General features: G+C 50.8%; 1 protein-coding gene across 1 annotated transcript in view; it reads left to right on the top strand.

Annotated features, from left to right (window-relative positions):
- Nucleotides 1–3,853: 3,853 nt before the first annotated feature.
- The window catches only part of LOC144609297 (polyamine-transporting ATPase 13A3-like), an 85,004-nt gene continuing 62,504 nt past the window's right edge, over nucleotides 3,854–26,353 (top strand). The window contains exons 1-3 of the mRNA XM_078427728.1: nucleotides 3,854–4,170; nucleotides 20,375–20,459; nucleotides 24,660–24,753. Of these exons, the coding sequence (XP_078283854.1) occupies nucleotides 24,703–24,753 (51 nt within the window). The 5' untranslated portion in view covers nucleotides 3,854–4,170; nucleotides 20,375–20,459; nucleotides 24,660–24,702. The remainder of the gene's footprint in view (nucleotides 4,171–20,374; nucleotides 20,460–24,659; nucleotides 24,754–26,353) is intronic.

Below are 26,353 nucleotides of genomic sequence, written 5' to 3'. Positions count from 1 at the left end.
TATTAAGCAGCATCTGCACCCTTCTTTTGACTGATTGTACGGGGGGAGTAAGGGAGGGGGGGGGGGGAGGGGGTGGGGGGAGAAGGGAAAAGGAGGAGAGGTAAAACTTGCTTCGTTTCCCCCCCTCTAACTCACTTTTAAATTCATCCAGTGAATTGGCCTCCACTGCCTTCTGCCTTCTGCGGCAGAGAATTCCACAAATTCACAACTCTCTGGGTTTTTTCTCACTTCAGTTTTAAATGGCCTCCCCTTTATTCTTAGACTGTGGCCCCTGGTTCTGGACTACCCCAACATTGGGAACATTTTTATATACAAAAGGACACAGGAGTGCTGGAGTAATTCAGCGGGTCAGGCAGTATCTCTGGAGAACATGGACAGGTGACATTTCGGGTCGAGAACCCTTCTTAAATCCAACCAAGTCAAAACCTCTCCTCACCTTTACCTTACTTTAGAGATACAGCGCGGAAACAGGCCCTTCGGCCCACCAAGTCACACTAACCCACACTGACACCACCCTCTGCCACAGAAGGCAGTGGAAGCCAATTCACTGGATGAATTTAAGAGAGAGTTATATAGAGCTCCAGGGGCTAGCGGAATCAAGGGATATGGGGAGAAGGCAGGCACGGGTTACTGATTGTAGATGATCAGCCATGATCACAATGAATGGCGGTGCTGGCTCGAAGGGCCAAATGGCCTCCTCCTGCACCTATTTTCTATGTTTCTATGGGATGAGAGGATGGGATGAGACGAGGAAGAGAGGGAGAGAGATGGTGATCAGGGGAGAGGATGAGGAGGGGGGAGAGGAGGATAGTGTGGATTGGGGTGCGATGGGCTGGAGTGGAGGAGGAGGATGGGGTGAGGCGAGATGGGTGGGATTAGGAGAAAGGATGGGATGAGGGAAGGGGATGTGGGGAGGGGGATGAGGGGAGGAGAATGGGGGGGGAGAGAATGGGATGAGATGAGAATGGGATGAGAGAATGGGATGAGAGAATGGGATGAGAGGATGGGATGAGAGAATGGGATGAGAGGATGGGATGAGAGAATGGGATGAGAGAATGGGATGAGAGGATGGGATGAGAGAATGGGATGAGGGAAGGAGAGAGAGAGAGAGAGAGAGAGATATAGAGAGAGAGATATATAGAGAGAGAAGGTGACGGAAATGTTGGTGGATAATTCGATGGATCCGCTGGCTGGTGGGGTGGAAGGTGAGAACGAGGGGGATTCTGTCCTTGTCGCGAGTGGGGGGAGGGGGAGCAAGAGCGGAGCTGCGGGATGTAGAACAGACCCTAGTGAGAGCCTCATCTATAATGGAGGAGGGGAAGCCCCGTTTCCTGAAGAACGAGGACATCTCTGATGCCCTAGTGTGAAACACCTCATCCCGGGCGCAGACGGAGGAATTGGGAGTAGGGGATAGACTTTTTGCAGGGGACCGGGTGGGAAGAAGTGTAGTCCAGGTAGCTGTGCAAGTCAGTGGGTTTATAGTAGATGTCCGTCACTAGTCTGTCTCCTGTGATGGAGATGGTGAGGTCCAGAAACGGGAGGGAGATGTCGGAGATAGTCCAGGTATATTTAAGGGCAGGATGGAAATTGGAGGTGAAGTGTATGAAGTCAGTGAGTTCTGCATGGGTGCAAGAGGTAGCATCAATGCAGTCGTCGATGTAGCGGAGGTAGAGTTCGTGGATGGGGCCGTTGTACGCCCGGAACAGGGATTGTTCGACGTACCCGACAAAGAGGCAGGCGTAGCTAGGGCCCATGCGAGTGCCCATAGCTACGCCTCTGGTTTGGAGGAAGTGGGAGGAATCAATGGAGAAGTTGTTGAGGGTAAGAACCAGCTCTGCTAGGCGGAGGAGAGTGTTGGTAGATGGGGATTGGGTCGAGGAAGAAACGGAGGGCTTCGAGACCATCCTTGTGGGGGATGGAAGTGTAGAGTGGCTGGACATCCATGGTGAAGATGAGGGAGTGGGGGCCTGGGAACCGGAAGTTATCGAGGAGATGGAGAGCGTGTGAGGTGTCGTGGACGTAGGTGGGGAGGGATTTGACGGGGGGGATAGGATGGAGTCAGGGTAGGTGGAGATAAGTTCGGTGGGGCATGAGCAGGCAGAGACAATGGGGTCTGCCGGGACAGTTCTGTTTATGGGGCAGAGGGCGGGGCCAGCGCGGTGACTGGCAGGAGCCCCTGGGGCAGAGGCAGGTGCAGAGGGCGGGGCAGGCGCGGTGACTGGCAGGAGCCACTGGGGTGGGCGGGGCAGGGGCAGGTGCAGAGGGCGGGGCAGGCACGGTGACTGGCAGGAGACCCTAGGGTGGGCGGGGATGTGGGCGGGGCCAGCGCGGAGACTGGCAGGAGCCCCTGGGGCAGGTGCAGAGGGCGGGGCCATCGCGGTGACTGGCAGGAGCCCCTGGGGTGGGCGGGGCAAGGGCAGGTGCAGAGGGCGGGGCCAGCGCGGTGACTGGCAGGAACCGCTGGGGTGGGCAGGTGCAGAGGGCGGGGCCAGCGCGTTGACTGCCAGGAGCCCCTGGGGTGGGCGGGGCATGGGCAGGTGCAGAGGGCGGGGCCAGCGCGGTGACTGGCAGGAGACCCTGTGCGGGGCAGGGGCAGAGGGCGGGGCCAGGGCGGTGACTGGTAGGAGCCCCGTGGTGGGCGGGGCAGGGGCCAGCGCGGTGACTGGCAGGAGCGCTTGGGGGTGGGCAGGGCAGGTGCAGAGGGCGGGGCAGGCGCGGTGTCTGGCAGGAGCCCCTGGGTGGGCGGGGCCGAGGGCGGGGCCATCGCGGTGACTGGCAGGAGCCCCTGGGTGGGCGGGGCACGCTGCCTGTTGTCCGCTCTCAGGCACCGGCGCGGACACGGCGGGTGGTGTAGGCCCGGACCCGGCGACCCACAGTACCGGCCTGAGGCTGAGAGAGAGAGAGGGAGAAGGATATATATATATATATATATAGAGAGAGAGAGAGAGATATAGAGAGAGAGAGAGAGAGATATAGAGAGAGGAGAGATAGATAGATAGATAGAGAGAGAGAGAGAGAGAGAGAGAGAAGGAGAGAAGGAGAGAGAAAAGGAGAAGGAGAGAGAAAAGGGGAGAGAGAAGGAGGGAGAGGGAGAGAAGGAGAGAGAGGGAAGGATATATATATATATATATAGAGAGAGAGAGAGAGAGAGATAGAGAGAGAGGAGAGAAAGAAAGAGAAGGAGGGAGATATATAATATATATATATATATATAGAGAGAGAGAGAGAGAGAGAGAAGAGAAGGGAAGGAGAGGGAGAAGGAGGAGATATATATTATATATATATATATATAGAGAGAGAGAGAGAGAGAGGAGAGGGAGGGAGAAGGAGAGAGAGAGAAGGAGGAGGGGATATATATATAGATAGATAGATAGATAGATAGAGAGGAGGTGAGAGAGAGAAGGAGAGGAAGAGAGAGAGAGAGAGAGAGAAGGAGAAGGAGGGGATATATATATATAGAGAGAGAGAGATAGAGAGAAGGGGAGGGGGAGAAGGAGGGAAGGAGATAGGGGCAATTTGGAGATATATAGAGAGAGAAGGGGAGAGAGAGGGGGGGGGAGAGGGAGAGAGACATATAGAGAGAAGGGGAGAGAGAGGGGGGAGAGGGAGAGAGACATAGAGAGAAGGGGAGAGAGACATAGAGAGAAGGGGAGAGAGAGGAGAGGGGGGAAGGAGAGAGGGAGGAGAGGGAGGGAAGGAGAGAGAGAGATATATATAGAGAAGGGGAGAGGGGGGGAAGAGAGATATATATATATATAGATAGATAGATAGAGAGAAAGGGAGAGAGAGAGATAGAGAGAAGGGGAGAGAGAGAGGAGAGATAGACAGATATAGACAGATAGAGAGAGGGAGAAAGGGGGGGGTAGAGGGAGGAGAGAGAAAGAGAGGGAAGGAGAGATATAGATAGATAAAGAAAGGAGAGAAAGAGAGAGGAGAGAGAGAGAGAGAGAGAGAGAGAGATATAGAGGAGGAGAGATAGATATAGATAGAGAGAAGGAGAGGGAGAAAGGGGAGAGCAAAGGGAGACAAGGAGAGAGGGAAGGGGAGAGAGAGGAAGGGAGGGGAGGGGAGAGGGAGGGAAGGGGAGTCCGGGACCTGAGGCTGAGGGGAGCCACCACCGTCACCGCAGTGTGGAGCGGTCAATGCCATGTGATGTGGAGCTTCGTCGAGGTGAGGCTTGCCATCTCCCTCCATCCCTACCCTGATCGCCACCTCTCCCGTCCTCCTCTCCTCTAGTCCCCATCCCATCTCACCCCAATCCTCACCATCCTCCTCTCCCCCCTCCTCATCCTCTCCCCCCTCCTCATCCTCTACCCCCTCCTCATCCCCTCCCCTGATTGCCATCTCTCTCCCTCTCCTCCTTCCCTCATCCCACCCTCTCCCCCCATTCTCCTCCCCTCATCCCATCCTTCCTCCTCTCCTCATCCCATCCTTCCTCCTCTCCTCATCCCATCCATCTATCCTCTCCCCAGTCCCCATTCTCCTCCCCTCTCCCCCTCCTCCGCTCTCCCCCTCCTCCGCTCTCCCCCTCCTCCGCTCTCCCCCTCCTCCCCTCTCCCCCTCCTCCCCTCTCCCCCTCCTCCGCTCTCCCCCTCTCCTCCCCTCTCCCCATCCTCCTCCCCCTTCCCCATCCTCCGTCCCCATCGCACCCTAATCCTCATTATCCTCCTCTCCCCTTCTTCATCTTCTCCCCTGATCACCATCCTCTCTCCTCTCCCCAGCCCCCCCTCCCCAGTACTCATCCTTCCTCTCCCCTCTCCTCTGATTCCCCATCCCACCCCTCATCCATTCTGATCACCCTCCTTGTCCATCTGTTCCCCTCCTCTCTTATCCCCTTCATCCCCATCTCCAATCCTCTCCCCTCACCCCATCCCACCCCTCGTCCATCCTCCCCGATTCTTATCCCTTCATCTCTCCTATCCCCATCCCCATCTCTAATCCTCTCCCCATCCCACCCCTCATCCATCCTCCCCGATTCTATCTCCTCTCATTCATCCCTATCCCACCTCTGATAGCCATCCCACCCCTCCTCATCTGTCCTCCCCGATCCTCAACCTCTCCTCTTCCTCTCATCCCCTTCCCTGATTACCCATCCCTCCTCTGATCCCCATCCCACCCCTCCTCATCTGTCCTCTCCCCGATCTTCAACCGTCTTCCTCTCCTATCCCCTCCTCTTCATCCCATTCCTCCCCGATTCCTATCCCAGCCCTCCTCTCCCCTGTCTCCATTACTCCCCGAATCTTATCTCCCCTCTCCTCTGATTCCCATCGTCTCCCCCTCCCATCCCACCCCTCATCCCATCCTCCCCAATCCACATCCCTTCATCTCTTCTATCCCCTTTTCCTCATCCACATCTCCCCCCATTCATCCCCATCTCCCTTCATTCATCCCCATCCCACCCCTGATTCGCATCCCCCCCCCTCTCTTCCTGTCCCCAATCTCCATTCCCCCTCCCTTCATATGACCACCCTTGCATAGTGTGGTATGCGGCTGTTAACATCAAACACCAGTCTCTATTCCTTGCACGGTTCATAGTGCATTGAGTGAGATGGATAGGGAATTAATTTTTACACAAGAACCTGTTCTGCTTGAGTTCCAGGAATGATGAAATAGTACGTCATTTCTATGGAAATGAAGGGCCTGTGCAATAGTACTTCTCACTTCAATCCTTTTTCCCTGACACACTGCATTTATTATAGACACAAAATGCTGGAGTAACTCAGCAGGTCAGGCAGCATCTCGGGAGAGAAGGAATGGGTGACGTTTCGGGTCGAGACCCTTCTTCAGACTGATGTCAGGGGGGCGGGACAAAGGAAGGATATAGATGGAGAAAGGAAGATAGAGGGAGAAATGCACTAAATGTTGCACCTTTTTATCTATGCACTGCAGGTGTGTGTAGCTGGATAGCACGCAAACAAAAACTTTTTTCTTGCATCTCAGTACACATGACAATAAGAAACTAAACTAAGCTAAATGTGCCAACCGTGCCTGCTGTTTAATTCATCTTTTTAACTGCGTAATCTCAAGGGGCTGGAGTTATGAAACTAATTTTGGAGGGGGGAAATGCGGGGAATTCCTCACAGGATCCCATGAGCGTAAATGAAACGATTCCAAAGAAGGACATGTGACCCCTTAAAGCTGACTGTGCCATCTGGGCAGGATCTGACTGAACACGACACATCAGCAGTGTGGGTTCAAGATTCATCAGATTGAAATTGTAATCTTTTTATATAGACGGTTTTGATCAAGTTGAGGCACAACTTGTAGAGCTGCTGCCTCACAGCGCCAGAAACCCGGGTCCGATCCTGACCTCGGGTGTTGTCTCTGTGTGTGTGTGTGTGTGTGTGTGTGTGTGTGTGGAGTTTGCACCTTCTCCCTGTGATGCACGGGTTTTCCCCGGATGCTCACGTTTCCCCCCACATTCCAAAAGACGGGCAGGGTCGGCAAAAGGGATTGGATGGGCACTTGTGAGAGAGTGTTTTGAAAGGAAGTGGGAGGGAAGTCGTGAGATTGAGAGGATTCATAAGATCTTGAGGGGAATAGATAGAGTGAATGCACAGAGCCTTTTATCCAGAGTTGTGGAATCAAGAACCAGGAGACATAGGTTTAAGGTAAGGGGAGATTTAATAGAAACCTGAGGGGCAACCTTTTCAAACAGAGGGTGGTGGTGTATGGAACAAGCTGCCAGAGGTAGATGAGTCAGGTACAATAACGACTTTTAAAAGGGAGAAAGTGCTGGAGTAACTCATTGGGTCTGGCAGCACCCCCAGAGAACATGGTTAGGTGATGTTTCGGGTCAGAACCCTTCTTCGGACTGTCATCGGATGCTAGACACAAAATGCTGGAGTAACTCAGCGGGACAGGCAGCATCTCTGGAGAGAAGGAATGGATGACGTTTCGGGTCGAGACCCTTCAGACTGACATCGGATGCTGCCTGACTCACTGAGTTACTCCGCCACTTTGTATCTTTTATTTTGTAAACCATCATCTGCAGTTCCATGTTTTGACATTTAACCGGCGTAGGTGTATAGGAAAGGTTTAGAGGAATATGGGCCAAACACGAGCGTGGAGATGAGGAACGCAAAGCCAGATCTATCTAGTCCAGTGGCCCAAGCAAACAAATAAGATAGATCTGGCTCTGCGTTCCTCATCTCCACACGAGCAGGTGGGGCATCATGTGCACTAGCACATTGTTGCAGAAGTAAAACTTGAGGTATTGTAGGGCGGCACAATTGCACAGCTGATATAGCCACTGCCCCACAGCGCCAGAGACCCGGGTTCGATCCTGACCTCAGGCGCTATTTGTGTGAAGTTTACGTTTACCCTGCGACTACGTGGGTTTCTGCCGCGTGCTCTGGTTTCCTACCACTTCCCAAAAATATGCGTACTTGCCCACACCGGCCAACGTGCCCCATGTACGCTATTCCCACCTACCTTCAGTTAATTGGCCTCTGTAAATTGCCCCTAGTGTGTAGGGTAGACACAAAAGGCTGGGGTAACTCAGCAGGGCAGGCAGCATCTCTGGAGAGAAGGAATGGGTGCCATAGAGGGAGTACAGAGAAGGTTCACCAGATTGATTCCTGGGATGGCAGGACTTTCATATGAAGAAAGACTGGATAGACTCGGCTTGTACTCGCTGGAATTTAGAAGATTGAGGGGGGATCTTATAGAAACGTAAAAAATTCTTAATGGGTTGGACAGGCTAGATGCAGGAAGGTTGTTCCCGATGTTGGGGAAGTCCAGAACAAGGGGTCACAGTTTAAGGATAAGGGGGAAGTCTTTTAGGACCGAGATGAGAAAGTTTTTTTTCACACAGAGTGGTGAATCTGTGGAATTCTCTGCCACAGAAGGTAGTTGAGGCCAGTTCATTGGCTATATTTAAGAGGGAGTTAGATGTGGCCCTTGTGGCTAAAGGGATCAGGGGGTATGGAGAGAAGGCAGGTACGGGATACTGAGTTGGATGATCAGCCATGATCATATTGAATGGCGGTGCAGGCTCGAAGGGCCGAATGGCCTACTCCTGCACCTATTTTCTATGTTTCAGGTCGAGACCTTTCCTTCTTCTGAAGGGACAATAGACAATAAGTCTACTTCAGAAGAAGGGTCTCGACCCGAAACGTTACCCATTCCTTCTCTCCAGAGATGCCGCCTGTCCTGCTGAGTTACTCCAGCCTTTTGTGTCTATCTTCGGTTTAAACCAGCATCTGCAGTTCCTTCCTTCATACCTAGTTCGTAGAGAGTGGATACGAAAATGGGATGACGTAGAACTAGTGTGAACGGGTGATCAGTGGTCTGCTTGGTGGGTTGAAGGGTCTGTGTCCATGTTGAATCTTGAAACTAAACTAAACTATGCAGTGGTAGATTCGCAGTTGTAGTCACCCAGGTTCGATATTAACCTCAGATACTGTCTGAGTGGAGTTTGCACGTTCTCCCTGTGACTGGGTTTCCCCCTCTGGGTGGAAATATGAGAGAATGCAGATGCTGGAATTTTGAGCAAAACACAAAGTGCTGGAGGAACTCCGTGGGTCAGGCAGCATCTATGGAGGGAATGCGTAGACAATGTTTCGGGTTGGGATGCCTCTTCTCTCCCCGGTTTCCTCCCACGTCTCAAAGATGTGTGGGTCAGTAGGTTAATTGTCCCATCTGAATCTGAGCCAGGAGACATAGGTTTAAGGTAAGGGGGGAAAGATTTAATAGAAACCTGAGGGGCAACCTTTTCAAACAGAGGGTGGTGTTGTATGGAACAAGCTGCCAGAGGAGGTAGATGAGTCAGGTACAATAACGACTTTTAAAAGGGAGAAAGTGCTGGAGTTAACTCATTGGGTCAGGCAGCACCCCCAGAGAACATGGTTAGGTGATGTTTCGGGTCAGAACCCTTCTTCAGACTCTCATCGGATGCTAGACACCAAATGCTGGAGTAACTCAGCGGGACCATGGTGGTAGAATCTGAGGAGCTGGCGATAATGTGGAGACCTTTTTTTGTAATGGGATCAGTGCAAATGGGTGATTAATGGTCGGCGTGGACTCGATGGGCTGAAGGGCCTGTATGCACAAAATTCACACCCAGTCATGTATACAGGCTCCAGCTTCACCAGGGGTGAGCCGGTGGGGAGAAGAGCTCATAGTATCATACAGCACGGAAACAGGCCCTTCGGCCCACCACGACCATGCTGCACTTTTTGTCCATCTACACCAACCCTATTTGCCCACTTAGAGCCTTGCTCAATGGAAACAGGTCCTTCAGGCCAACTCGTCCATGCTGACCAATGCCCCATCAAAGCTAGTCCTATTTGCCCTGGTTTGGCCCATCTATCTATATACTAAAACTCTCGTTTGTTTGTTTATTTGTGATCGAACTACAGCCAAAACGGTACACGATAGCTTGACAATTTTAGGCCCACCTTACTCACTGTCATCGCTTTAATGGTAAAGCAAGTACTTTTATTGAAATCGGTGTTATATTTTTAAAGTTATTCACATTTTAAAGTTTTAATCTATCTCCTAGGGAGGTGGGAGGGAGGGAGGAGGAAGGTGGATAAGGGGGGTTGAGGGGGATGGAGAGGGGGAAGGGGAAGTGGGGAGGGGGAGGGGAGGGGGGTAGGAGAGGGTGCTGCACCAATGCAGGAGAGGTTTGGGCCCAACGGGTCCACTTGGTCTAGTATCCCTCTAAACCTTGAAGGACTGAAAGTGATGGATTAACTCAGCGGGTCAAGCAGCATCTCTGGAGAAAATGGATAGGTGACATTTCAGGTCGAGACCCTTCTCTGACCCATCCTTGGTCGGATTTGGTTTGACATTTCCGTCGGGACATCAGGAGACCCTTCTTCGGAAGAAAGGTCTCGACCATCAACGTCACCTAGCCGTGTTCTCCTGAGATGCTGCCTGACCTGCTGAGTTGCACCAGTACCTTTTGCCCTTACGTGTATTAACCACCATCTGCAGTTCCTTGTTTCTACATTCCCTCTAAATCTTTCCTATCCATGTACCTGTCCAGGTGCCCTTTAAATGCTGTCAGTATCTGCCTCAACTACCTCCTCTGACAGCTCGTTCCATATACCTACCACCCTCTGAGTGAAAAAGCTGCCCCTCGGGTTCCCATTAAACCTTTCCCCTCATTTTGGGGATGCGTTCCTTGAACGTACCCATCGCCACCCATCCGTGTGTCGGCAGTAACATCTCAGCCACTTGAGAACGTTACGTCCACCATGGGCTGCAAGTGCTTAAAGAAACGAGCATAGCTTGCACGCACGCACGCACACACACACGCACACAGTCGGGCATAAAGGAAGCTGTGGGTCGGAGGACTGATAAAATGGCAGTGTGTTTCCAAGGAAGTGAATACAGGAAGGGGCTATTTTCTATGGCCATTATTGTGGAGCAGGGTTGGCCACCGTGGTCATTGTCTAGCCACCTCCTGCAATTGTGCTGTGCCGCATGTCTGTGCGCTGTCCGACGGCTTTCAGTCTCACTTGGACAGGGGGGGGACCAAGACCGAGCAGACGTCTGTCCTCCTGCCTTCGAAGGGTTCTGGCGAACCGAGCAGGTGCGTTGTCGTAATTCCGTCGGCTGACGTGAGTTTGCTCCGATTACCTATCTTGCCTCTCTCCCTTTGTTTCCTCGCCTCTGCTGTCGTGTGCTGACTTGCACACGACACACCCGCGCCTGCTGGTGCCTGGTGCCAAAGTACAGGGGACGGCATGGCTGGGCCGGTAGAGTGACGGTTGTCCCATTCACCGCCACGTTCAGAGTGTTGTGTTCTGTTTTGGTTGCCCTGTTACAGGAAAGGGTGCAGAGAAGCTTTACGATGTTGTTGCAATAGACAATAGGTGCAGGAGGAGACCATTCGGGCCAGCACCACCATTCAATGTGATCATGGCTGATCATTCTCAATCAGTACCCCGCTCCTGCCTTCTCCCCATACCCCCTGACTCCGCTATCCGTAGGAGCTCTATCTAGCTCTCTCTTGAATGCATTCAGAGAATTGGCGTCCACTGCCTTCTGAGGCAGAGTTGCCAGAACTCAGGGGCCTGAGCTGTAGGGAGCGGGTGAGGACTTTATTCCTTGGAGCGCAGTAGGATGAGGTGTGATCTTGTAGAGGAGTACAAGATCGTGAGAGGAACAGGGAGGGTAAATGCACAATTTATTCCCTAGCGTAGGGGAATCAAGAGCCAGAGAACGTAGGTTTAAGGTGGGGGGGGGGGGAGAGGTATTTAATAGGAACATGAGGGGCAACATTTTTACAGAAAGGGTGATAAGTATATGCAACGAGATGCAGGAGAAGGTAGTTGAGGCAGGTAATATCACAACGTTTATGAAACATGTGTATGACTATGAATAGGTGACATATCTAAGGAAGGATGGACACCATATCTGAGGAAGGATGTGCTGGTTCTGGATAGGGTCCAGCAGAGGTTTACAAGAATGATCCTGGGAAGGTGTAGAGTAGAAGGAGCGTTTGTCGGTGCTGGGCCTGTACTCGCTGGAGTTTAGAAGAATGAGGGGGGACCTCATTGACACAAAGAATAGTGAAAGGTTTGGATAGAGTGGATGTGGAGAGGATATTTCCACTGGCGGGAGAGTCTAGGACCAGAGGTCATAGCATCACAGTATACACAGAGTTCTGTATACACTTGAATTTAGAAGGATGAGAGGGGATCTTATTGAAACATATAAGATTATTAAGGGGTTGGACACGTTAGAGGCAGGAAACATGTTCCCAGTGTTGGGGGAGTCCAGAACCAGGGGCCACAGTTTAAGAATAAGGGGTAGGCCATTTAGAACGGAGATGAAGAAAAACTTTTTCAGTCAGAGAGTTGTAAATTTGTGGAATTCACTGCCTCAGAAGGCAGTGGAGGCCAATTCTCTGAATGCATTCAAGAGAGAGCTAGATAGAGCTCTTAAGGATAGCGGAGTCAGGGGGAATGGGGAGAAGGCAGGACCGGGGTACTGATTGAGAATGATCAGCCATGATCACATTGAATGGCGGTGCTGGCTCGAAGGGCCGAATGGCCCACTCCTGCACCTATTGTCTATTGTCATCAGAATTAAAGGACGTTCTTTTAGGAAGGAGATGAGGAGAATTTTTATTAGTCAGAGGGTGGTGAATCTGTCAAATATTTTGCTACAGAAGGCTGTAGTGGCCAAGTCAGTGGATATTTTTAAGGCAGAGATAGATAGAGTTTTGATTAGGTGTCAGAGGTTATGGGGAGAAGGCACGAGAATGAGATTGGGAGGAAGAGATAGATCAGCCATGATCAAATGGCGGCATAGACTTAATGGGCCGAATGGCCTAAATCTACTCCTATCTCTCATGGCATTACGGGTCGGGTTCCTTCTTCACACTGACTGTGGTTGGGGAGGGGAGGGTGGAGAAAGCTGGCAGAGAGGTGGGGAGGACAAAGCCCGGTGAGTGATAGGTGGATACAGGCGATGGGGAATTTTGGTAGGTTGGACAAAGACCAGAGATGAAAAGACATCTTTGTGTGAGACAAAGCGTGAGTGAGACAAGGAGCAATCGACCAGCTTCTGAAAGAGGGTGTTGGCCCGAAACGCCATCTACTCATTTTTTTACACAGTGGTGGATGCCTGTAACTGCTACCCATGGTTAAGTGGTGTTTGAGGCAAATACAATAGTGGCATTTAAGAGACTTTTCCATGGACACATGGATATGGAGGAATAAGAATTTTGTGTGGCAGATAACAGTTGGTCTTGGCATCATAGATAGACACAAAAAGCTGGAGTAACTCAGTGGATCAGGTAGCATTTCTGGAGAAAAAGAATAGGTGACATTTCAGGTCGAGACCCTTCTTCAGACTGAGAGTCAGGGGAGGGGGAAACGAGAGAAATGAAAAAGGTACATAGAACAAATGAATGAAACATATGCAAAAGGACAAGTTAAAGTCAGCAACGATGATCAAGGAAAGGCGGAGCTCACAATGGTCCATTGTTGGCTGTGGGCCGGGTGATAACGTGTGTTCGTTAGGTCATAAGTGATAGGAGCAGAATTAGGCCATTCAACAAGCCTACTCCGCCATTCGATCATGGCTGATCTCTCTCCCTCCAAACCCCATTCTCCTCCACTAATCAAGAATCTATATATCTCTGGCCTTAAAAATATCCATTGATCCAAGGCCTCCACAGCCTTCTGTGGCAATAAATTCACCACTCTCCGACTGAAGAAATTCCCACTCATCTCCTTCCTAAATGTATGTCCTTTTATTCTGAGGCTATGACCTCTGGTCCTAGTCTCTCCCACCAGTGGAATCGTCCTCTCCACATCCACTCTATCCTGTCCTTTCAAACAGTGAAACTTGGTAGGACAACACCATCTTGGCATTAGTTTAACACAGACATTGTGGGCCAAAGGGCCTGTTCCTCTGCTATATTCTACGTTTATTCTGTCCAGTTCTATATTCAGTATGTGGCGACAGGGTGGCTCAGTGGTAGAGTTGCTGCCTTACAGCGCCAGAGACCATGGTTCGATCGTGACTACAGGTGCTGTCTGTATGGAGTTTGTACGTTCTCACCGTGACTTGCGTGGGTTTTCTGAGGTCTTCGGTTTCCTCCCACACTCCAAAGACGTGCAGGTTTGTAGGTTAATTGGCTTGGTATAAATGTAGAATTGTCCCTAGCGTGTGTCGGATAATGTTAATGTGCGGGGATCGCTGGTTGGCGCGGATTCGGTGGGCCGAAGGGGCTGTTTCCCAGCTGTATCTCCAAACTAAACTAAGTACCTTTCACGGCCTTGGTGCAGATTCTCTGCAGTGCTGGAATACAGCCCAACTGAACAACATGTTCCCGGAAAACTGCAAAATATCTAGATTATCTTTTTTGTGTCATTGGTAAATATTTATCAGGAGGACTCTTTTATCATTAGGCCAGGACGATACAACACCTACGGGGTCTACTGTACGTTCAAGTGTGGCAGCGGGCAGTTTTAAATTCACCTGACTGGACCCAGGGTCAATGTCTCACCAGAGATACAGCACAATGTTCTGCTTTTATTCTGCTGGGAGTTTTGGCCCTGAATTAGCTGCTCAAATGGTGACACGGTGGCGCAGCTGGTAGAGCTGCTGCCTTGCAGCGCCAAAGACCCAGGTACAGTCCTGACCTCGGGTGCTGTCTGTACAGAATTGTACGTTCTCCCTGTGACAGCGTGGGTTTTCTCCGTGATACAGGTTTGGAGGTTAATTGGCTTGGTATAATTGTAAATTATCCCAAGTGTGTAGGATAGTGCAGCGTACGGGGTGATTGCAGGTCGGTGCGGACTTGGTGGGCCGAAGAGCCTGTTTCCGCCCTGTATCTCTAAAGTAAAGGGCGCAGTCTGTGTGGAGTTTGCACTTTGTGTTTGTGACCGTGTGGGTTTTCTCCCACATAGATTAATTGCCTCAGTAACTTGCCTCTGCTATGTAGGGAGTGGATGCGAAAGTGGGATAACATAGGGCTAGAGTGAATGGGTGATCGATAGAGGGCGTGAATTTGGTGGGCCGAAGGACTGCATCTATAAACTAAAGTAATCCTGCGTCAGGTGAGAGTGTTGCATGGGGAACTGGTGTGTGATGGTGTACCTCTGCCCTGCCCCTCCCTCTCCTTGCGCTCTTTCAACTCTCCTTTAAACCGAAAGGGGATAAAAGCCCACTCCTATGTCCTGGAGAAACAAGGAAGGGGAGATGCTGGTTCAGTCAGGGGCGGCACGGTGGCACAGCGGTAGAGTTGCTGCCTTACAGTGCCAGAGACCCAGGTTCGATCCTGACTAAGTGTTCTCCCTGTGACCGCGTGGGCTTTCTGTGGGTGCTTTGGTTTCCCACACTTCATAGATTTGTCAGTTAATTGAGTTTGGTAAAATCCTAGTGTGTAGGATAATGTTAGTATACGGGGTGATCGCTGGTTGGCGTGGACTCGGTGGTCCGAAGGGCCTGTGTCCGCGTTGTATCTCTAAAGACTAAAGTAAAGTCTGAAGACGGGTCCCGACTCGAAACGTCACCTATCCATTTTCTCCAAAGATGCTGCCTGACCTGCTGAGTTACTCCAGCACTTTGTGTCCTCTTATGTCCTGTACCTGTTGTCAGTACCAAGGGATTCCAGGATATTCTAGGTGATATCTAACATCTGTGACCAATTAAACATTGATCCCACTGAGTAGTGTCTGCACATAAATTTGATGCATTAGATGTAGACACAGATCATATCATATCATATATATACAGCCGGAAACAGGCCTTTTCGGCCCTCCAAGTCCGTGCCGCCCAGCGTTCCCCGTACATTAACACTATCCTACACCCACTAGGGACAATTTTTACATTTACCCAGCCAATTAACCTACATACCTGTACGTCTTTGGAGTGTGGGAGGAAACCGAAGATCTCGGAGAAAACCCACGCAGGTCACGGGGAGAACGTACAAACTCCTTACAGTGCAGCGCCCGTAGTCAGGATCGAACCTGAGTCTCCGGCGCTGCATTCGCTGTAAAGCAGCAACTCTACCGCTGCGCTACCGTGCCGCCCATGTTATTGCAATTCTCAACTGAGCTTACAAATTAACACTGTGCTCCTTCATCAGAACTCCTAGTGTTCCCACACTGGAGTTCCATGATCTTGTCCAAAATCATGAGAGGAATAGAGCGGGTAGACGCGCAGAGTCTCTTGCCCAGAATAGGGGAATTGAGAACTAGAGGACATGGGTTTAAGGTGAGGGGGAAAAGATTTAATAGGAACCTGAGGGATAAGCTTTTCACACAAAGGGTTGTGGGTGTATGGAAAGAGCTGCCGGAGAGGTAGTACTACAGTAATGTTTAAGAAATATTTAGACAGGTGCGTGGATACAACAGGTTTAGAGCGATATGGACCAAATGTGGGCAGGTGGGACCAGTGTAGATGGGGTATCTTAGTCAGCGTGGGCAGGTTAGGCTGAAGGGCCTGAATCCATGCTGTATGCCTCTACATCATAGCCAAAGGCCTTTCGGCCCACCATGTCCATGCCAACATGGTGCCAAGCTTGGGCAAATGGGACTAGCTTTGATGGGGCATTTTGATCGACATGGAGAAATAGGACTGAAGGGCATGTTTCGGTGCTGTATGATTTTACAACATTCCTGGACCAGAATTGACAACTCCTCTTGCTTCAAAACAGGAGGTTTACTGGCCCTGAATATGAGACTTAATAACCCCCCTAGCGTATTGAGTATAGAGGTTGGGAGGTCACGTTGCAGTTGTATGAGATGTTGGTGAGGCCACATTGAGAGTATTCTGTTCAGGTCTGAACACCATGATATAGGAAAGATGTTGTCAAGCTGGAGAGGGTACAGAGAAGATTTACGAGGATGTTGCCAGGACTAGAGGGTCTGAGCTAGAGGGAGAGGTTGAGTAGGCCGGGACTCTATTCCTTGGAGCGCAGGAGGATGAGGTTTAGATGGGCGAAGCCAGAGACAAGGTGCTGGAGTAACTCAAGGGGTCAGGATGCATCTCTGGAGAGCAGTCTTGGGGGAAAGATTTAATAAGAACCTGAGAGGTAACTTTTTCACACAAAGGGTGGTGGGTGTATGGAATCTCTGGCGAACAAGGAAAGGCGACGTTTCGGGTCAGGACCCTTCTTCAGAAGGAAGAAGAAGAAAGTTCCCGATCTGAAACGTCACCTATCCGTGTTCTCCGGAGATGTTGCCTGACCCGCTGAGTTACTCCAGCATTTTGTGTCTTTCTTTGGGGCAGAGTTGGGCTGTGGGATTGGGGAGGGATGAGAACGGCTGGGCGTGGTGGAACTACGAGAGCAGTGAAACAAAAAGGATCTTCGTGTCTTGGGAGGGTCTAATCTGGAGTTTCCTTAGCTGACGTCATACATTGTTGAATATCTTGGAGCAAGTGATGACCCCGCCACCCTTTGCCCTCCCAAGCTCGGAGAGGCAGTCTGAATGTCTCCATACACGACTTACCATCATCTGGGTTTATTTAGTTTAGTTTAGAGATACGGCGCGGAAACAGGCCCTTTCGGCCCACCGGGTCCGTGCCGACCAGCGATCCCTGCACACTAACACTATCCTATACCCACTAGGGACAATTTTTTAAAACATTTACCAAGCCAATTAACCTACAAACCTGTACGTCTGTGGAGTCCGGTAGGAAACCGAAGGTCTCGGAGAAAACCCACGCAGGTCACGGGGAGAACGTACAAACTCCTTACAGACGGCACCCGTAGTCGGGATCGAACCCCGGTCTCCGGCGTTGCATTCGCTGTAAGGCGGCAACTCTACCGCTGCGCCACCGTGCCGCCAATAATTCCCCTCTGTCCATCGCCTAATTCCAAGCACAGCCGCTGAAATTGCTGCCGGGATTTGCAATAATTCCCGAAACGAGGCACATTTGCAGTCATGAATGAGTCTCATCCCTACTCCTCCCCTCTCCCATTGGGCAAGAGTTACAGAGGTTTGAAAACACACCCCCCCAGATTCACGGACAGTTTCTTCCCAGCTGTCGTCAGGCAACTGAATCATCCTCTCCCCCAACTAGAGTGTGGTCTTGACCTCCCATCTACCTCATTGGAGAGTCTTTAATCAAGAGTCAAGAGTGTTTTATTGTCATGTATCCCAGATAGAACAATGAAATTCTTACTTGCAGCAGTGCAACAGAAGATGTAAATACAGTACACTAAACAATATAATAACGAGAGAAAAGAAGTTCAGTGTATAGATACACATACTCACATAAATACACACACACACACACACACACACTCATCCACACATCTGTGCGTGTGTGTAGGAAAGAACTGCAGATGCTGGTTTAAATTGAAGGTAGACACAAAATGCTGGGGTAACTCAGTGGGGACTGGCAGCATCTCTGAAGAGAAGGAGTGGGTGACATTTCGTGTCGAGACCCAGGTTCAGTCTGAAGAAGGGTTTCCACCCGAAACGTCACTCATTCCTTCTCTCCAGTGATGCTGCCTGTCCCGCTGAGTTACTCCAGCATTTTGTGTCTGCCTTCCATATATATGTATATGTGTATATATATATGTATATATATATATATGTGTGTCTATATACTAAAACTCTTGTTTGTTTGTTTGTTCCTGAACTACAGCCAAAACAGTACACGATAGCGCAACAATTTCAGGCCCACCTTACTCACCGTTGTCCCTTTGGTGCTAATGGAAGAAGTTTCATTGGAATCGGTGTTATATTTTTTGTTATTCACATTTTAAAGTTTAAATCTATCTCCTTGGGCGGGAGGGGGGTGGAGGAAGGGGGGAGGGAGGATAAAGGGGGGTTGAGGGAGATGGAGTGGGGGGAAGGGGGAGGGGAGGGGGGGAGGAGGGGGAGGAAAGGGGTGAGGGGGAGGAGAGGGTACTGCACCAATGCAGTAGAGGTTTGGGCCCAATGGGTCCACTTGGTCTAGTGTATATATATATATATATTATTATTAAATTTATTAAGCAGACTCATGGTCCATTAGAATACACATACAGTACACAGTATATACATATAAAATCAAATTAAATTAGAAAAGGCAACAATACCAATGTTTCCACATGGGTGACAGGTATCTCACGGCACTGAAACCAGGATTTACCAGCAGCACAATGATGGAATTCTGAGAACCATTCAATCGGCATATACATTTAAACATGAGATTCCTCAACAGGGCATGAAACGTATTGACTCCTGCACTACAAAACAGTTCACTTGCACTGCACCACCTTGGCTTTCTAAGCAATATGCGCATGCAGTCATTATAGGCAACCTTAAGTTTATGGATGCTTGACTTATTAAACTTTATCCACAAAGGAGCAGTGTAAAGAGGAGTACAGTACGCTCTAAACAGGTTTATCTTGACATTTCCTGAGCACCAGTGGAATTTCCTAACCAACATGTCTGAAGAAGGGTCTCGACCCGAAACGTCACCCATTCCTTTTCTCCCGAGATGCTGCCTGACCTGCTGAGTTACTCCAGCATTTTGTGAATAAATCGATTTGTACCAGCATCTGCAGTTATTTTCTTATATTCCTAACCAACATGTTAGCTTGTGCATACAACATGCGGCGCTGTCTATACATGTCCTCATCATCAGACATTTGATCTGTGATGACATGTCCCAGATACTTAGCTTTACAGCAGACAGATAGAACCTGCCCTGACAGGTAAAATGATGGGAAGACTAGATCTTTGTCCCCCTTTTTACTTTACAAATCATGACAACGCTCTTTTTAGCATTGTATTTCACGTCAAATTGGACACCATACTCAGAGCATATATTCAACATCTGCTGAAACCCAGCACATATATAGACACACATACACCATAAAAACAAACAATAATAGTTTATTAATCATAACAACTTTTCTCTTGCACTAATCCCATCTTGTATCTCTACACTGTCGGCGACTGATTGTAATCATGTGTCGTCTTTTAGCTGACTGGATAGCACGCAACAAAAAGCTTGTCACCTGCAAAGCTAAACAAACGGCCCATCAACAAACAGAAGCCAGCGTAGTAAGGCAGCTTCATCGGTGGCTGTGGGGTTGTGAGCCAAGCTGTGGGAGGAATTGGGTCTGACACTGGGTGGGAGAGGGGTGGAATTTGGAGATGGTCCCTTCAAAAGCAGGGACATTACCGGGAATCTATTGATACCAGCAGCTGTATACCGTAAGTGATAAGCCTGGCACTGCATATTTATTTATAGCTCATGGGGCCTGCCTCTTGGGTTTTAGCAGAGTTTGAATGAGTAGGGTTGGTATGTCGAAGGGATTTTTGCCAACTTTTTACAGGTAAAATGTTTGGAGTCGGTCCCGCGTAAAATGGCCGACTTCGTGCAGGTACGCTGCACAAAATGGCTGTCATCCTGGAAGCAGCTACCACAAAGTGGCTGACTTACCGACTGGCTTTTAGGGAAAGGACTGACTTTTGTAGACAGTTCGAGGAGTGCCTGGGCACCTGCCTGCTTGCAGGCGGTACAGCACAAGAACAGGCCCTTCGGCTAGTGTTGCCAACTGTCCCGTATTAGCTGGGACATCCCGTATTTTGGGCTAAATTGGTTTATCCCGTACGGGACCGCCCATGTCCCGTATTAGGCCCGGACGCTGTAGGTCCGGAGGCCCGGGCGCCGCCTTACGCAGGTTGCTTAGCAACCTGCCTCCCGGCCCGGGCGGCTGCCATTGATGGAGCGGGTGCACGTGGTGAATGGCTGGGTGAGGTCACGTGGGACGCGGGGCAGTGACGTCACCATGTTCCTTATATGGGAGCGAGATAGTTGGCAACCCTACCTTCGGCCCACTGTGTGTTCCAAACACGATCCCAAGTTAATCACCTCTGCCTGGATTTATAAATCCACCCTCCCATTTATGGACACATTTTTTATTAACGATCATCTTCCTCTGCATCTTCCACAGGCAGCCTTCCAAACAAGCCCCCAGGACAGGGTCTGGGACATACAGTGGCAGCATTTCAGCTGACATAGAGACCGGAACCAAAGGGGTAAGTCCAATGGGGACTATACGTCCTCCTGTATTCCAGCACTTTTTATTCTCCCTTTTCAAGGATTTTTCTAAATTCTGGATTTACTATGATGGTAAACAGAAACGGGCTTACTTTTCAATAAGAGAATTGATCTGATGCGAAAACCAACTGAACCATCCTATTGCCAACTGGAGAGCCATCCTGAGCCGCCATGGAGGCCCTCCGACTAGCTTTAATCGGATTTTTCTGGAGCTTACCTTGCACTGAACGTTGTTCCCTTCATTCTGTACCTGTACAACGTGGATGGCTTGATTGCAATCAAGTATAGTATTTCCGCTGACTGGATAGGAGGCAACAAAAATCTTTTCACTGTACCTCAGTACATGTGACAATAAACTAAACTCGTGTTCATGAAAATTGTAGGAGCAGAATTAGGCCATTCGGCCCATCAGGTCCACTCGGCCATGGCTGATCTATCTTTCCCTCTCGATCCCATTCTCCTGTCTAAGGTATTTATTCACAAAATGCTGGAGTAACTCAGCAGGTCAGGCAGCATCTCAGGAGAGAAGGAATGGGTGACGTTTCGGGTCGAGACCCTTCTTCAGTCTGAAGGTATTTACTCACAAAATGCTGGAGTAACTCAGCAGGTCAGGCAGCATCTCAGGAGAGAAGGAATGGGTGACGTTTCGGGTCGAGACCCTTCTTCAGTCTGAAGAAGGGTCTCGACCCGAAATGTCACCCATTCCTTCTCTCCTGAGATGCTGCCTGTCTGAAGAAGAGTCTTGACCCGAAACATCACCCATTCCTTCTCTCCTGAGATGCTGCCTGACCTGCTGAGTTACTCCAGCATTTTGTGAATAAATACCTTCGATTTTGTACCAGCATCTGCAGTTATTTTCTTATACCATTCTCCTGACTTCTCCCCACAACCCCTGACACCCGTACTAATCAAGAACCTGTCAATCTCTGCCATAAAATATCCATTGAATTGAACTCCACAGCCATCTGTGGCAATGAATTCCACAGATTCACTACCCTCTGACTAAACTAAACTTAAAATTCCTTTTTAGATATTGTGCTCAAAATGCTTCCGATGGTTTTTGAGGCAGTAAGTTTCATAATTCACAAGGGGAGGCACGGTGGAGCAGCAGTAGAATTGCTGCCTTACAGTGCTTGCAGCACCAGCATCTCTCCCCCTCTCTCTTTCTCCCCCCTCTGTCTTTCTCCCCCTCTCACTTTCTCTCCTCCTCTCTCTTACTCTCCTCCTCTCTCTTTCTCTCCCCCTCTCTCTCTCTCCCCCTCTCTCTTTCTCCCCCCTCTGTCTTTCTCCCCCTCTCACTTTCTCTCCTCCTCCTCTCTTTCTCTCCCCCTCTCTCTTTCTCTCCCCCTCTCTCTTTCCCACCTCCCCCTCTTTTCCCCCCCCCCTCACTTTCTCTCTCCCCTCTCTTTCTCTCTCCCCTCTCTTTCTCTCTCCCCTCTCTTTCTCTCTCCCCTCTCTTTCTCTCTCCCCTCTCTTTCTCTCTCCGCCTCTCTTTCTCTCCTCCTCTCTCTTTCTCTCCCCTCTCTTTCTCTCTCCCCTCTCTTTCTCTCTTTCTCTCTCACCCCTCTCTCTCTCTCCCCCCTCTTTCTCTCTCCCCCTCTCTCTCTCTCTCCCCCCTCTCTCTCTCTCTCCCCCCCTCTCTCTCTCTCTCCCCCCTCTTTCTCTCTTCCCCTCTCTCTCTCTCTCCCCCCTCTTTCTCTCTCCCCCTCTCTCTCTCTCTCCCCCTCTCTCTCTCTCTCTCCCCCCTCTTTCTCTCTCCCCCTCTCTCTCTCTCTCCCCCTCTCTCTCTCCCCCTCTCTTTCTCTCTCACCCCCCTCTCCTTCTCACCCCTCTCTCTCTTTCTCTCTCCCGCCCTCTCTCTTTCTCTCCCCCGCCCTCTCTCTTTCTCTCTCCCCCCCTCTCTTTCTCTCACCCCTCTCTCTTTCTCTCTCTCCCCCCTCTCTCTTTCTCTCTCTCCCCCTCTCTCTTCTCTCTCTCCCCCTCTCTCTTTCTCTCTCCCCCCCCTCTCTTTCTCTCTCCCCCCCTCTCTTTCTCTCACCCCCCCTCTCTTTCTCTCACCCCTCTCTCTTTCTCTCTCCCCCCTCTCTCTTTCTCTCACCCCTCTCTCTTTCTCTCTCCCCCCCTCTCTTTCTCTCTCCTCCCCCTCTCTTTCTCTCTCCTCCCCCGCCCCCCTCTCTCCTACACCCTTTCAGGAGGAATTTCCTCTCCAGGCCTTTCCAGCATTATCTGTGGCTTTTCACGGTGTTATTAACATTCCAGCGCACAAATGCGGTTCACCATTTGATTTCACCGTGGCAATCGATGTGTTCCAGAGCAAATGTGCTGATTAATTTTTAGTTTAGTTCAGAGATACAGCGTGGAAACAGGCCCTTCGGCCCACCGAATACACTATCCTACACACACCAAGGACAATTTTACATTTATACCATGCTAATTAACCTACAAACCAGCACATCTGTGGAGTGTGGGAGGGAACCTGAGATCTCGGAGAAAACCCCACACAGGTCACGGGTCAAGAATCTATCTATCTCTGCCGAAAAAATATCCATTGACTTGGCCTCCACAGCCTTCTGTGGCAAAGAATCCCACAGATTCACCACCCACTGACTGAAGAAATTCCTCCTCATCTCCTTCCTAAAGGGACGTCCTTTAATTCTGAGGCTGTGCCCTCTGGTCCTGGACTCTCCCACTGGTGGAAAACATCCTCTCCACATCCACTCTATCCGGGCCGCTCACTATTCTGTACGTTTCAATGAGGTCCCCCCCTTGAGAATCTATGCGTAAAGGGACAAACAGGTAGCGCAGCGGTAGAGCTGCTGCTTTTCAGCAAATGCAGCGCCGGAGACTCAGGTTCGATCCTGACTACGGGTGCTGCACTGTAAGGAGTTTGTACGTTCTCCCCGTGACCTGCGTGGGTTTTCTCCGAGATCTTCGGTTTCCTCCCACGCTCCAAAGACGTACAGGTATGTAGGTTAATTGGCTGGGTAAATGTAAAAATTGTCCCTAGTGGGTGCAGGATAGTGTTAATGTACGGGGATCACTGGGCGGCACGGACTTGGAGGGCCAAAAAGGCCTGTTTCCGGCTGTATATATATGATATGATGATGATGAAACACATTCTGTTCCCAAGGATAACATTTCTGCCACAAGCATCCATCTTACTGCTTTCCACTAAAATAAGCGCTCATTTTATATTAGCTAAAACAACAAAAGAAACCATCTCTACTACAACAAAATATAATATCTCTAATTGACTATATCAGCTAATAGCATAGATTCTCACCCTCATACAAACTCCGCACAGACAAACACCCACAGTCGGGATCGAACCCGGGACTCTGGCGCTGTAAGGCAGCGACTCTACCGCTGTGTCGCCCAATGTGAACACTAATTAGAGAGGAGACTCTGCCACAGGGAAAGCAAATCACACCAGTCAGCCTGAGAGTCACTCAGCACCCAACCCGCCCATAGCGACCTGGAGGCCCTATCTAGGCTAGTCCCATTTGCCAATATCCCTGTAAACCTTTCCTCTCCTTGTATCCGTCCAAGCTTCTTTTAACTCATAGAATCTTACAATCATATACCACGGTAACAGGCCCTTCAGCCCAACCAGTCTATGCCGACCAAGATGCCCCATCTAAGCTAGTCACATTTGGCCCATATCCCTCTAAACCCTTCCTATGTTTACAAGAACGATCCCAGGGAGGAGTAGGTTAACCTATGATGAGCGTTTGTCGGCACTGGGGCCTGTACTCGCTGGAGTTTAGAAAAACGAGGGGGGATCTCATTGAAACGTGCTGAATAGTGTGCGGCCCGGGTAGAGTGGATGTGGAGAGGATGTTTCCACTAGTGGGAGAGTCTAGGACCAGAGGGCACAGCCTCAGAATTAAAGGACATCCCTTCAGGAAGGAGATGAGGAGGAATTTCTTTAGTCAGAGGGCGGTGAATCTGTGGGATTCTTTGCCACAGACGGCTGTGGAGGCCACAAGTCAGTGGATATTTTTAAGGCAGACAAAGATAGATTCTGGATCAGTGCGGGTGTCAGGGGTTACGGGGAGAAGGCAGGAGAATGGGGTTGGGAGGGAGGGATAGATCAGCCATGATTGAATGGCGGAGTAAACTTGACGGGCCGAATGGCCTTAATCTGCTCCTATCACTTACGGACTTTGTCGCTGCAGGGCTGCACAGGTGGGGACGTAGAGTGGTGAGGCAGAGGGACAAATGGAGAGAACGGAGCGGAGGTACCTCAACGCGGAGAGCGAGGATGAGATGGTGAGTCCTTGCTCCCCCCTCCCCCCCCTCCGTGCCTACCCCAGTCCGTGTGGAAGAGAGCGAGGGATGGGTGTAATCCGTGTGGGAACCTGGGCTGAGGGAGCCCGCGGTGGCTAGGGTGACCTACTGTGGTGAGGGTGCAGGGAGTTTGGGAGAGAAGGGTTGTGGGCATGTTGACCTCATCCCAGTGGGAAAGGTCGGGAGAGGGGATAGGTGGGTGTGGAGATAGAATTTGGGAAGGAGCGGGGTGGTGCCGATGGATGGGGCAGTTGGAGAGATGAGGTAGGTCTGAGGAGGAGAGATTATGGTGGTTGGGAGCTTGAGGGAGATGGGGAGAGACAAGGGGAGTGTTAGGGCGAGGGGAGTATCGGGAGGGTGGGACAGCATTGCTGGGGCTGGGCTCGTTTGGGGTGGTGTAGGGTTGCGGTGGGCCAGGGTTGGTGGTCTGGGATGGGGTGGGACAGGGTTGGCATAGCGCTGGGTTGCTGGTCTTAGATCAGGTGGTCTTGGTGTGGGATGGGGTTGTTGAGCTGCTTTGGCATGGTTGCTGGGTTAGTGGGTTCGGTTGGGGTGGGACACGGTTGGTGGGCTGGGATGGCGTAGGACACGGTTGCTTATCTGCGATTTTGTGGGCCAGGTTGGTGTGGGCTGGGATGTGGTGAGACAGGATTGGTGTGGGCTGGGATGTGGTGAGACTGGGTTGGCATGGGGTAGGATGCATCAGGGTTGGTGTGGGCTGGGATATGTTGAGACAGGGTTGGCATGGGGTAGGATGCATCAGGGTTGGTGTGGGCTGGGATGTGTTGAGACAGGGTTGGTTTGGGCTAGGATATGTTGAGACAGGGTTGGTGTGGGCTGGGATGTGGTGAGACTGGGATGGTGTGGGCTGGGATGTGTTGAGACTGGGTTGGTGTGGGCTGGGATGTGTTGAGACGGGGTTGGTGTGGGCTGGGATGTGTTGAGACAGGGTTGGCATGGGGTACGATGCATCAGGGTTGGTGTGGGCTGGGATATGTTGAGACAGGTTGGCATGGGGTAGGATGCATCAGGGTTGGTGTGGGCTGGGATGTGGTGAGACTGGGTTGGCATGGGGTAGGATGCATCAGGGTTGGTGTGGGCTGGGATGTGTTGAGACGGGGTTGGTGTGGGCTGGGATGCATCAGGGATGGTGTGCTGCTGGGATGTGGTGAGACTGGGTTGGTGTGCTGCTGGGATGTGTTGAGACAGGGTTGGTGTGGGCTGGGATGTGTTGAGACTGGGTTGGTGTGGGTTGGGATGTGTTGAGACAGGGTTGGTGTGGGCTGGGATGCATCAGGGATGGTGTGCTGCTGGGATGTGGTGAGACTGGGTTGGTGTGCTGCTGGGATGTGTTGAGACAGGGTTGGTGTGGGCTGGGATGTGTTGAGACTGGGTTGGTGTGGGTTGGGATGTGTTGAGACAGGGTTGGTGTGGGCTGGGATGCATCAGGGATGGTGTGCTGCTGGGATGTGTTGAGACAGGGTTGGTGTGGGCTGGGATGTGTTGAGACTGGGTTGGTGTGGGTTGGGATGTGTTGAGATGGGGTTGGTGTGGGCTGGGATGTGGTGAGACTGGGTTGGTG

The sequence above is a fragment of the Rhinoraja longicauda genome, chromosome 34, assembly GCF_053455715.1.
Source record: "Rhinoraja longicauda isolate Sanriku21f chromosome 34, sRhiLon1.1, whole genome shotgun sequence".
NCBI lineage: Eukaryota > Metazoa > Chordata > Chondrichthyes > Rajiformes > Arhynchobatidae > Rhinoraja > Rhinoraja longicauda.
Note: the sequence above shows the minus strand (reverse complement) of the source record. Positions and strands in the feature narration are given on the sequence as shown.